The sequence below is a fragment of the Ixodes scapularis genome, unplaced genomic scaffold (assembly GCF_016920785.2).
Source record: "Ixodes scapularis isolate PalLabHiFi unplaced genomic scaffold, ASM1692078v2 PGA_scaffold1__304_contigs__length_218370807, whole genome shotgun sequence".
Lineage (NCBI taxonomy): Eukaryota > Metazoa > Arthropoda > Arachnida > Ixodida > Ixodidae > Ixodes > Ixodes scapularis.
In genome coordinates this window covers 96,509,373-96,521,525 of record NW_024609846.1, presented here as the reverse complement: position 1 = coordinate 96,521,525, position 12,153 = coordinate 96,509,373, and the positions used below count along the sequence as shown (strand labels likewise).

Sequence of the window (12,153 nt, the reverse complement as noted above, 5' to 3'; positions counted from 1 at the left end):
GCGTCATAACGCACAACTAAAACGAGACCTAAATATATTCGCATTGGCAGGCCAGGTGCACTGCAAAACGAGAGAGCTACGTTCCTTTCAAAGCGAATTGACGGGAACAAACCTGATGCGAGCCGAAAGCCCGATTGCCTCCAGCCAAATCGCTAGCAAATTTTTACTTGTGTAGGTATCTTCTCGGGTATTGAAACCATGGTTACAATCACAATGGTCGCACAATTCACAGAGCAGCGGGGCCGGTTTTGCGGGAACCAACATCTTTATTCATCATCAGCAAAGAAACAAGTCAAGCCAGATCAACCAGCATAGTTGAAGTGGGATACCGGGCTTAGGCCAGTCCCGCTACCGTCCGCTTCGAACCCAAGCACCCGCGCAGCGTCAACAGCGCTTCCGAAGGCGTGTACTTGTGACCGTTGTTTGCTGTAAACTAGGTCTGTTGAGGAGATCTTCGTCTAAACAGCTCGATGAACTCAAAACAACTCGCGCTCATAAAAATAGAAGAGCTCGACGAGCTGCTCTCGTTGGTCACCCCGCAAACGCCGGCAGCCATCTTTGTTATCGTTCGAAGCCGAAGCGGAAAAGCAATATCGCGATAGTCTTGAAAATAATAATGGCTTTATCTAGATTATTTGTTTCGGGAAGATAAAACAAGAATGTCGATTGAAATGCTATTACGGCACGGAGATACAATTTTATAATTAACATTTCACACTTCCAAAATCTCTCCAACGATGCAATGAGAGCCGAGAAAAGGTGCTCAGTTTTGCACCGGGCGGGGCCGAGCAGGGCTACGCCCACCTAAATTACGTCTAACGGCGTAAATATTGCTTCTTTTTTGTATGTGTGTGTGTGTGCGTGCGTGCGTGCGTGTGCGTGTGTGTGTCTGTGGAAAAATTTACAAAAAGTTATTAAGCCATTTAAAAACAATTATTTCGATGTCCATTTCAGGGCCAGCACATTTGGCACGTGTTGCAAATTCGAATTCCAACCTGAAACTATAAATCAAAAACGGCGGCCGTGTAGTTTCTATGTCCTATACAAGCCTGTTCGCAATCTGCTCTCTGGTTTGCGAGCTCTCTCCGGTTAGCGTGCTGAACACAAAATTACTGAGGGCGCCAAGTAGAGGATGGCAACGAGCACGATAATCGCGATAAGTAATAATTTTAACTTAAGACAGGCAATCGGGTGCGAAAGGCACGTTGCAGAAGAACTGTGGAAGCTCATCGCCAACACGCGCTCAGCATTCGCGCATACAGCTATGGCCGCCAGTGAATACTGCCTATACTCCTTTCACCCTTAAGGTGATGGCGAATTCCACTGGTCGTTTTGGAACGCGCCGGGATCGACTTCTCTGAAGCGACCCTATTTCACTGGGCGATCGGGATCGAGACCGTCATGTTTCACTGGTCGTTTTGGATTAGCTCCCGAAAAAAGTCGCAGCCGGGCCAGCCCTCGGCGCACACACGTGACTTCCTTTCTCGCGGGGCATCTTGCCTGATCTCGCCCATCTCGCCTCGGAAGAAGAAGCAGCACGTCGCGGACTGGGCTCCTAGATTGTCTCGACATCAGAAGAATTCGTAAAGGCTGCTTGCTTACCCCTTGGCTTGACAGCCGGTGTGTTTTCCAGGAAGGAGAAGAGAAAATATTTGCCGGCGTTACGGGCATTCCGGCAATCTTTGCTAGAAGCGCCTGAGCCATTCCTGCCGCTCGTGCCTCGAACATGTGTTAGCACCGCGATTGCGAAAACGTCTTCGAAACGACCGCGGCGGCCGCGGAAAAGAGATTCCCGGGCAGTTGAATGGCGGGAAGGCATCCGCCGATCCCGGAGCAGTGGTCATGTTGCACGGGGGTTCCGTAGGCGGCGCGACCCCGTTCGGATCGTGTGCTCCATTCCGGATCTGGTCAACTGATCCCGCCGCGCTCCAAAACGCCCAGTGGAATTCGCCATGAGACTGGAAGCTCCGCCTTCAGTGCGAGCTTTAACGCGCAGGCACGCGCAACCAAAACACTGCTGAAGCCGGCAAGCTCGCGCTGAAGGCGGAGCTTCTGGTCTCAGCTGAAGGGTAAACGGAGTTCACCCACAAGTTGGGGCTGTGGCCAATGCTATAAACACGAGAGCACGGGGTCGTTGCTTTGAAACGTTCTCCCGCAAAACAAGCTCTCGCGCTAAAATGCACGCCTCGAAGCCAGGGGCGCGGCTAGAGCTTGCGCTTGTAGCTTTGACTGCGGTCTCAGCTACGGAGATAGAGTTCGCATAGTTAAACTTTATTCCACATTGCTGGTAGGACCACGGGAGTCGCTGCCGATCGGTGGCTCGATTGGGGACTTCTCTGAGTTCGGTTATGATCGATTAGTTGTCAACTCGAACCACCCAGGCCGGTCGCTTTTTGGTTAGGTTCTTGGTCGCTTTTCGCCGGAAAATACTCTCGAGTGCACCGAAGCGGTTGGGCCCATTCTGTGATAACCTGATTTGATGGGAAACCCCAACGAGCAGCCTTGTAGCCCCCGCTAGCAGCGTTCATTTACTGGGGACAAGTTTCTGCTTTCAGAAGAGCGTGGGAGTTATCTCGCAAAGTTTCAAGCCGCCATAGGGTGACTTCAGGTAAGATCCTACAATGGGTGAATGTCGACATTCTTTAATTCCCTTGATATGTTTGTTTATATGGCAGGTCATTTCATGATGTCTAGTATAAACGAATCTATAAATATTTTTGGCCCAAAAGAAATCACGGGAAACTAAAACATCGTAGGACCTGGGAAGGAGGGCACTCGCATTTGCACACACCGCCGGTGTGGCCATGTCAGGTAGTAAAAACGATATAATATTAAAAGAAAGTTAATAATTGCTACAAACAATGTATGGGTGCAGTTCGTTACAATAACGTTAATAGATCCTTTCCGGAATTCAGTCTGGCCACTTTGATCACTATCATCATCTGCCTACCAACCGGGCGTAGGGCGCAAGTGTTTTTTCGACACGGCGTGTCGGGGCACGGCTAAACGACGGAATCTGGCGGTGGTGGCTGGGGCGTCTCGGAAACCAGGCAAGGGAGACACCTAACATCATGACTCCACGGAGGAAAACAATGACAACCAGTCGAAGTCAAATGGAAAAGGCAAAGAAGAGGGGAAAGCGAGACAAGGCGTCGGTGGAGTGCGAAGGCTGTGAAAAATGGGTGGATATCAGCGAGACACCGTTCGAATCATGCACGGAGGCGGAGAACAGTACATACAAATGTAAGGAGTGCAAGGAAAATGAGGTGAGAAGAATCACCTTGGAGGAGGAGATCGAACGGCAAGTTAATGCCTTGAGAGAGGCAGCGAGAGTGAAGCTGGAGGAGGCAAAGACAGAGAGAGCGGCCATAGAAAGTAGGATGTTGGCGAAGCTCGAAGAAGAGAGAACCTTGAGAATAGCGACGGAAGAGAAACTGAATGCAATAATGCCTGGAGGAAAGGAACAAGAGAGAAAAATTAGGGGAGGTGTTTAATGAATGGATGAAGTCATGTGAACCAGAGCAAACGACGGTCAACGGGGCTGAAAACGCGCCGCAACAGCTGGAACCGAGAAACGGGGTCAAAGAAAAGATGACATACCACACAGACGGGAAAGAGACAGTTAGCTTTTCCCAAGAACGGACGGGAAGTGGAGATCTGGATAAGGAGCAGGGGAGACAGACGACTGGAGGCCAAACAGAAAGAAGCCAGCACAGGAACTACAAGGAGGCCCTCATGAGGCAGAGAGCAGACCCAGATGACGGGACAAAGAAACAGGACAAAGAGAAGAAGGTGGACAAGAGAGTCTTAGTGGTAGGGGACACCAATGCCTTCAAGATAAAGAGAGCCACACTGAAGGTGGTAGATTACGAAAAGAAAGTTCACTTTGCAACTAAGCCGGGAGCACAACTGAGAGAGTCACTCGAGAGAGCAGAGAGGGATGGGAAAATATGGAATGCAGAGGCAGGAGTGGTGGTCATACATGCGGGAGTGACAGACGTGCAAGGCGAAGAATCGGTGGAAGAAATGGCAGCGGAGCTAGGGAAACGGCTTGAGGACTGGACCACGAGAGCCCCGAAACATTCTTTTATGGTGTATGAAGTCCCAGAAATCAAAGACAAGGGGGACCCACTCAAAGAGAGGTGCGCCAAGTGGAACAGGCTATCAAGAGAGATCAGCCAGCAGCTGGGACCGAGGGTGGAGGTGGTAAAGAACACAGGAACGGGAAACGACATGGAAGATGGCTGCTACAACAGAGATGCGGCAATTGAAGAGGGACAAGCACTGGGTAACAGACTAAAGAGTTTTTTTAGGACTGAAATGCAAGGGGAAAAGCGTGACACCGATGAAAAGGCGACAGGAAAGAATGGAAGGCAGGCTGACTCTGGACCAGAGACTACAGCGACTCGAGGAACAACTCCAGAGGATGTGTCCCCCACAGGGACATGCCCACTAAGAAGAGAAAGTAGGAGGGATGGTGCCTGCAAAAACACGAGAGGCGGAAAACACAAAAAGGCACCTGACCGGGAAAGAAGGAAAAACAGACGAGCAAAAAAGAAAAAGAGGGAAGTGAAGATTGCCTTTTTAAACCTACAGGGAGGAAGGAGAGCAGGAAAATGGGAAGAGGCCTTTCAGATGTTACAAGATGATAAGATTGGAATGTTCGCAGTCACAGAAACCCACCTCAGAGATGAAGAAAGACCCCCGGATTGCGAAGGGCTTTTTTGGGATGGGGTAAACAGAAAGGACAGTGAGAGAAGGGGAGGGGGGGTAGGATGCTTTAGCGGGCCAGGCTGGCAGAGAGAAAGTCGAGAGTGCAGAGAGCACATGTGGTTGACGGGGACACTGGCGGGGAGAAAGGTGGCAGTGGCAGTGGTGTACCTGTGGACGAGGGCAGACAGCAGGGAGACAAACATCAAGCTAATCAAGTGCATTGAAAAAGACTATCACAACATGGGGAGACCTACCATTATGGTAGGCGATTTCAACGCACACCTAGAGGAGTTTGATGGGAGAACAGACGGTAATGGAAAGCTGCTGCAGGACATGGCGGAACACCTGGATATGGTAATCGTCAACACACAAGATAAATGCATAGGAAAGACGACATGGGCGGCCAGAGGGATGAGCTCTACAATCGATTATTGCCTGGTGTCTCCGGACCTGTATAAAAAACTGAACTACATGGAGATAGACGAGGAAGGCGACAAGAGCTTGGGAAGTGATCACAACAGATTGCTGATCACTTTCGGAGGAAAGCTGACGGAAAAGAGAGTCAGCGAACCTATGAGACCACACCACATAACGCAAGCAGAAGCACAAACCATTGCGCAGAAACTGGAGGAAGAGGTGGAAACCAGGCAGGTGGAGACGTACGGGAACCTCATGCGGTGGTGGAAGGACCACCTGGAAAAACTGAAACGACCGACACGAGGGAAGCGGAGGAGAAAACGATGGTGGGATGTGGAGGTGAAGGAGGCCATTACAAGAAGGCAACTGGCAAACAGGACTCTGCGAGGGACCATCAGAAAACGAAAGGAGGAGAAGAAAGCCCCCCTACAGAAAGATTCAAGAGAATGGAGGGAGTACCAGAGCAGGAAAATAGAGGTGACAGCTTTGATTCAAAGCAAAATGGCCAAGGTAGATAAGAGATTTTTGGAAGAACTGAGAGAGGCAGGACGTGAGGCCCCACTGAAGTTCTGGCGACATGTACAGGGCCAAACAGGTCGACCTAGGGAGGATGCTGTAATCAAAGACGATGCAACGGGAAAGGAACTGGACCCTGGAGAGACTAACCGGTACATTGAGAGGTGGATAGGGGACATGTTCACAGGGGACAGCCGACAAATGGACAGTGAGGAGGGGGAGACGGAGGACGAACTGCAGGAGCAACCGAGCAGAGAGGAAATCACGGAGAGGGAGTTAAATAGAGCAGTCAAGAGGATAGGAGGAACCACAGCCACTGGAATGGACGAAATCCCAATGAGGCTGGTGAAGGAGCTGGGGCCAGAGACGAGAGCACTGCTGCGCGAGATCCTCAACCAGATCCTGAAGGAGGGATGGGTGCCGGAGGAGTGGCGAACCTCAAGACTCAGACTCATCTACAAGGGAAAAGGGCAAAAGTCAACGCTCGGAAACTACCACCCCATAGCCATCACATCGGTACTCTACCGCGTGTTCACACAAATAATACGAGACCGACTGCAGACATGGGCAGAGGCAGAAGGAGTCCTGCGGGAGCTGCAGAATGGGTTCCGGTGGGGGAGACGCCTTGAGGACAATTTATTCGTGCTGACGCAGGCCATCGAGATTGCCCAGAAGGAGAACCGCCCCCTTTACCTCTGTTTTCTCGATATCAGCAAGGCTTACGACACGGTCGAACATCGAAAACTGTGGACGCAGCTGGAAGAGCGGGGACTCTGCAGAGAGTGGATAGACCTCTTGCGAGAAGTGTACAGAGGGACGACGGTGGTGGCACAGTGGCAGCAGGAGACAACACATCCAGTGACCTGCTCCAAGGGCTTGAGACAGGGCTGCCCGCTGTCGCCGCTATTGTTTATGCTGTACATAGCAGGAATCGAAAAGCGGCTGCAGGAGAGTGGGGAGGGTTTCTCACTGGAATATTCGGAAGGCGGGGAAAGGAAGGGAGGAAAACTCCCGGGACTCATCTACGCCGACGATATGGTGCTGATGGCGGACTCGCTGCAGGGCCTGCAGGGGCTCATGAACGAGTGTGGTGCAATGGGAGAGGCCCTGGGGCTTAGTTTCAGTTCGCACAAGTCTGGGCTGATGGCCTTTGGGGCAGCAGAGGAAAACGGGACCGCCAACCTGTCCATTCAAGCCAATCCTGTACCTTGGGTGGACCACTACAAATATCTGGGTGTAAACCTACAGAAGGGACACCACTACCTCCTAGAGCACGAGACGAAGGTCAAGGCGAAGAGCAGGAAGAACAAGGGCATAGCAACGGCCAGGGCCCTCTGGGGATATAACCGATACGAGGTAACCCGAGCGGTCTGGAAGATGGTGGCGGTGCCGGGGCTCACTTTTGGCAACTCAGTGTTGTGCCTGTCATCAGGTACCAGGCAATACCTCGAGGTCCGACAGAGGGAGGTGGGAAGGACGGCACTGGGAGCAAGCCGAACAGCACCGAACGAAGCCGTCCAAGGAGACATGGGCTGGTCCGGTTTTGAGGCCAGGGAGGCCCGAGCCAAGCTGGACTTCGAGCGACGCCTCAGCCGGATGAGCGAAGAGCGTTGGGCCAGACAGGTCTTCAAGTATGTACATCTTCGGTCCGTCCCAACCCGGTGGGTGCGACGGACGCGCCAGCTGGCACAGCGATACGAGGTCAACGGCCCACTCCTCTACCCAGCCGCGGAGCAGCCGGAACTGCAGCAGAGCATCCGCACGAGGGTGATCGAGAGCGAGACACGGCGATGGGCGGAAGCGGCACGTCTGAAACCAACGCTGGCCCTGTATGCCAGAGAGAAACAGGAGGTGAAGCGAATACCTTTCATGGACAACAGCAAGGGCAGTGCACTGCTTTCGGACGCCCGAGGCGGCATGCTGCGGACCCGCGTTTTCCGCGCGAAGTACATGGACATGGAAGTGAAGTGCGTCATGTGCGCGCAGGGAGCAGACGAGACGGCGGAACACGTCATACTGGAATGCACGGGTATAAAGCCGGACGTGACGTACGAACCAGACATGGCGGTGGCGCTGGGTTTCCGGGGCGTTGACGAACAGTACGACGCCGACAGCTCGCAGCCAGTGGAGGTGACAAAGAGGAGACTGGAGTGTTGGTGGAGGAGAGCAAAAGAACACAACTACGTTTTTGGCTAGTGTAGCTACTATAGTCAGTTACAAGTCAAGAAGGTAGGAGAAGCTCCTCCCACAAGTGTGATGCGCCCATTTCAAATTTCTCCGCAGTCGAAAGAAGAGTTCGCTGGAAACGCTCCTTGTTCCGCTTCAATGGATTCCAACTTGTCTCCGATCCCACTTTTTAAGAAAGCGACCTTTGTATTCATTCGAGAGGGAACCGAGCCCCTGAAAGCAGCCTTTGTATCCATCGGGGGGGAAGCTAATCCCCGAAAGTCGTATTTGTTCCCGTCGGTGGGGGAAAACTCTAATCTCCCTCTCGTGGCTTCCACAATGCTAAGTCGAAGTCGAAAGATAAAGCAAATATGTACAGAAAGGTAAGACCCTCCTCGCGCGTTGGCCGCGACGTCACGGAAACGATGGGACGCTATTGGATGCGGAGGTGGCGGAGGGATATAGGATTCCCTTTGAGGGGCATTTGCCGCTACCTTCTTAACCTGTAACCGACTATAGCCAGGCTAGATCCAGCGCTGCTGAGATCCCCCGATACAAAGGGGTTAGCCCCAAATCCAATCCAATCCAATCCAATGAAAAAATGCCATATGTGCTATACTAATGACGGCCTTCTGTTTACTGATAAAGAAAGAAGTTGAAGATACTCCTAAGCAGATGATTCGAGACCTATACATTCTAGACGTTAGCGCGATGTGAGGCGGGAATTGGATGTAAGAGCATGCGTAAGCGTTCATTTCTAACTCGGGCCCAGTCAATCTATTAGTAGCACATACTCGGCTTCACAGCCCCTTGACGTATAAAACTTCGAGGCGTCTATGTGGGTTGGCGCTTCGTTCTGACTGGTTGCATCTTTTTCACCATCGACACTGAAAGATATTGAAAAAGAACTGTACAGTGAAGCGCAAATTCTCGTTTACCGTTGACTTGCGGAAGTGCCGGTACCCTATAGAATGCTGCAGACCACAGGTTCATTGCCGCCATTAGTACGGTAAAAGTTAAACTTCTATTTGAGTCACGTCACTGAATTCCGAAAAGGGTCTATTGTTAGTTGCATTATATGTATGACTGCGAAATTCGCAGGCCTGTATTTTATAGGGTATCTTAATCACATACGTGTTATTTTTCTTAGTCAATTTTTTTTTGTTATTCGGCGTCAAAAATTGTCTTTGTTTGGTCGCGTGTTTGCATGACCTCAACAACCGTACGATGCAAGTACTTCATATTCACGTCGTTTTCATTACATGTGGGAAAAGAATATTCTATTAAAATTCAATGTATGTCCGGGACTTAAACATCTCATTAATACAGGCCTGCGAAATTCGCAGACAATCGCTCGATGTCTTTGGTGGAATAAGGAAGAGTGAAGTCACGTGACTTCACTTTCCTCTCCGCCATCGAACCAGAAAGTCACATGACACGTTCCTTGCTATGGATTGGCTCACGTGACTCGTGGCGTCCTTTGTTGCACACAGTGGCGGATCCAAGGGGGGGGGGGGGGGGGCGGTGGGGGCGATCGCCCCCCCCCCCCAAACGCCTCACCAGGCAACCCCCCCCCCCCCCTCGGAGTTCTTCGTCAGCTCGAAGGAAAAACGTAAGCAATCGACGCAGGATGCAGCTTGTACAACCAGGTGACCAATTGCTTTTCTACTCAACTGAGAGAGGAAGAAAATGCTCTGGGTACAGTGTGGTCTGGGTCTGAGCTTCTCCTGAAGACGCTCCGGACTTCCCCACGACCTTGGCTTAAACATAAGCCCGCTTTCGTCCTCGCCTCCATCCCTTACTGAGGATCAGCGCCGCAGCGCGGAATACAGAAAGAAGCCGACGAGCGCCAGAAGGGGGAGGTGTTTCCTCTAATGGGCTTCATACTGCCTGCGGTACGACTTCTCATGGCGGGAAGCTAATAAAAAAAAAAAAAAGATAAACGGTAGGAGCTAGAGTGCCTTCATGTGCGCTTCAAAGCGCACATGAAGGCTCCCTAGTAGGAGCACTTTAAAGGCTGGAGGCTGCTTACACGGGGTCCTCAAGCCGACGCCGTAGGCATTTATTTGTATACAATGCCGTTTCAACTTAGGGTGGCGGGACATATTTTTGGAAAGGCGCCCACTACTCCTTGTCTCCCCTTGGCGCCGTCTTTACTTTTCGAGTTAAACGCGGCTTCTGTGGATTGACGGCAGAGCTTTCGCGCGGCTTTGCAGGAGCGAATATGTGTGTATCGAACGGAACAGAGGCGGGACTTGCTGGTTTCCAACTGCGGCTTCGAATTCCCTACCTAGGGACTTGGGGCAAACGAGCCCTTTCAAAGATGCGTCTGTACATAAATTAAAGAGACAGTGCCTGTGCCCGTTCGAGTGAACACCGGCTCCCAAACATCCATGCTGCAGTCGTGATCAGCCTTTAGTCCAGTTGAGATTCGCCGACCAGACAACCGTTCTGCCCCATCATATCTCTGCACCTGTCCTCTCGACCCTGACGAATGAGCTAACTACCCAGAAAAAAGTGTTTCTTTCATACAGAAAATATCCAGACGAAGTGCAATTGAATATAATTTGGAAGGATCCATTGCTGGTTTAAGGTCTTGTCTAAGTTTAAAAGTTATAGTTTCCGAACTGCAACATGCTTTCAAAAATATTCAACAATTATTCGCTTTCGTTCTCTCGAGTTGCATCCAGAACACGTGAAAACACGAGTTTGGGTTGGCAATGCCGCATGTGCTGCGCTCTGGACATTCCAAATATACGGCGAACGAACGACGAACTTGCCTGGCAGCGTTCGTTTCGCTCGCTGCGTCAACAGTGCTTTGACGCCGCGAGCAGCGTCAAAGCCGCCGGGCCATTTTTGTCGCGTGTTTGCAACGTACTTGCTCCATTGATTTAAGCCGCTCTTCCCGTTGCCGCAGCAGTTGAGCACTAGCTCCAACCAGAATGTCTGCCAAGGCAATGTCTTTAAGCTGCCCTAAATCGACTGCTCACATAGTGTCGGTCTGAAAACCAAGTTTCAGAAAGGATAGTGCCACCACAATTTTCTAGATCAGTGGTTCTCAGCCATGGATGTGTCGGGGACCCTTTGCGGACCGCTGGCAGTGAGGGGAAACCCCTTCCAGCCCGGGGGGGGGGGGGGGGGGGGGGGGGGCGGGGGGGGAGGGGGGGGGACGTTAGTAAGTTAACACATCTGGAGCATGAAACAGGTGCCTTTTATTGCTACGTATCAGAAAAAAATAAAACAAAGGTGGCACATCACTTCATTTTGGTCAATTGATCAAAACGTGCCAACTAAAAAAAAAAAAAATTTTGTTGAGGGTCTTGCGGATTCCAGAAGTAGCTTCGCGGACCCCCATTTGAGAACCACTGTTTTACCTCTAGCGTGGTCACCCGAAAGGTTTTAATTCAAAGAGTTCATCCACGACAGGTAAACCGATACAAAAGCTCTCAAGATCAATATTATGTTATCAGAGTTTAGTGGAATGGATCGTTTTCGGAAATAAACAGTTTCAGAAAAATGAGTTATTATTCTCAACGCCGTTCAAAGATATAAGAATGCGTTTTTAGCGCGTAGCTGGGCGTCTAAATAGTGAAAGAAGAATCAAATGTAATGATGATGATGTCAAGTCGTAGCAATTCGGTTACCGCGTGTGAACGCGTGCGGCCGGTGTTGCTGGTGTTGCGACGTCAAGTTGCTGGGTGAAATTGCTCTGTCTGAAGCGGGTCTACGATAACTCCACGAAAAATATAAACACTCCCCCCCTTCCCCCCCGCCGTTTTACACCGAGGAACCGCCCCCCCCCTAAAATGGAGGTCTGGATCCGCCCCTTGTTGCACATCATAAGGAGAAACGAAGTATTCTCGACTCCAGCGGTACGCATTAATTCCACGTTCTTTCCCTTTTCCTTAGTTTGACACTTTCGTCGCCAAGCCAAGACAGCTTTTGCTGCGCACTTGAATAAACTATACTACGTTTCATTCTTAAAGGCCCGTTCACACTCTTGCAACCGAGTGCGACCGAGAGAGACCAAACCGGTTTTTAAGCCTCTTGCGATCTCTTAGGACCAGCTCCGCTCAGTGCATCCGGTCCCAAGAAGTCTTTCTCGGTCGTACTCGGTTGCAAGAGTGTGAACGCGCCTTAATGTACAACGCTGCCAGTAGCTTTGGCAGCGTTGCATATTAAGTATGAAACAGAGTATAACGCAGGGGTGGCCAGGCTGACCCGGCCGAAGAGCCGCAAACAAAACCACAAAGCTTCCAAGAGCCGCGGGGGGGAGGGGGGGGGGGGGCAAACTTTTGTCTAGAGCAATAAACGAAACTTGAACTAGCTTCAATCTATCCG

The 12,153-nt window shown here is 51.1% G+C and overlaps 1 protein-coding gene across 1 annotated transcript; it reads left to right on the top strand.

Annotated features, from left to right (window-relative positions):
* Positions 1-5,803: 5,803 nt before the first annotated feature.
* LOC121046700 lies at positions 5,804-8,370 on the top strand. The gene is made up of 2 exons (XM_040501232.2): positions 5,804-7,852; positions 8,330-8,370. Exon 1 carries the CDS (start codon positions 5,824-5,826, stop codon positions 7,840-7,842), a length of 2,019 nt encoding a protein of 672 aa, XP_040357166.2. The 5' UTR covers positions 5,804-5,823; the 3' UTR covers positions 7,843-7,852; positions 8,330-8,370.
* Positions 8,371-12,153: the final 3,783 nt, after the last annotated feature.

Excerpts from the sequence above, each read along its gene's own strand:
- LOC121046700 (XM_040501232.2), top strand. The coding sequence starts at position 5,824 with ATGTTCACAGGGGACAGCCGACAAATGGACAGTGAGGAGGGGGAGACG.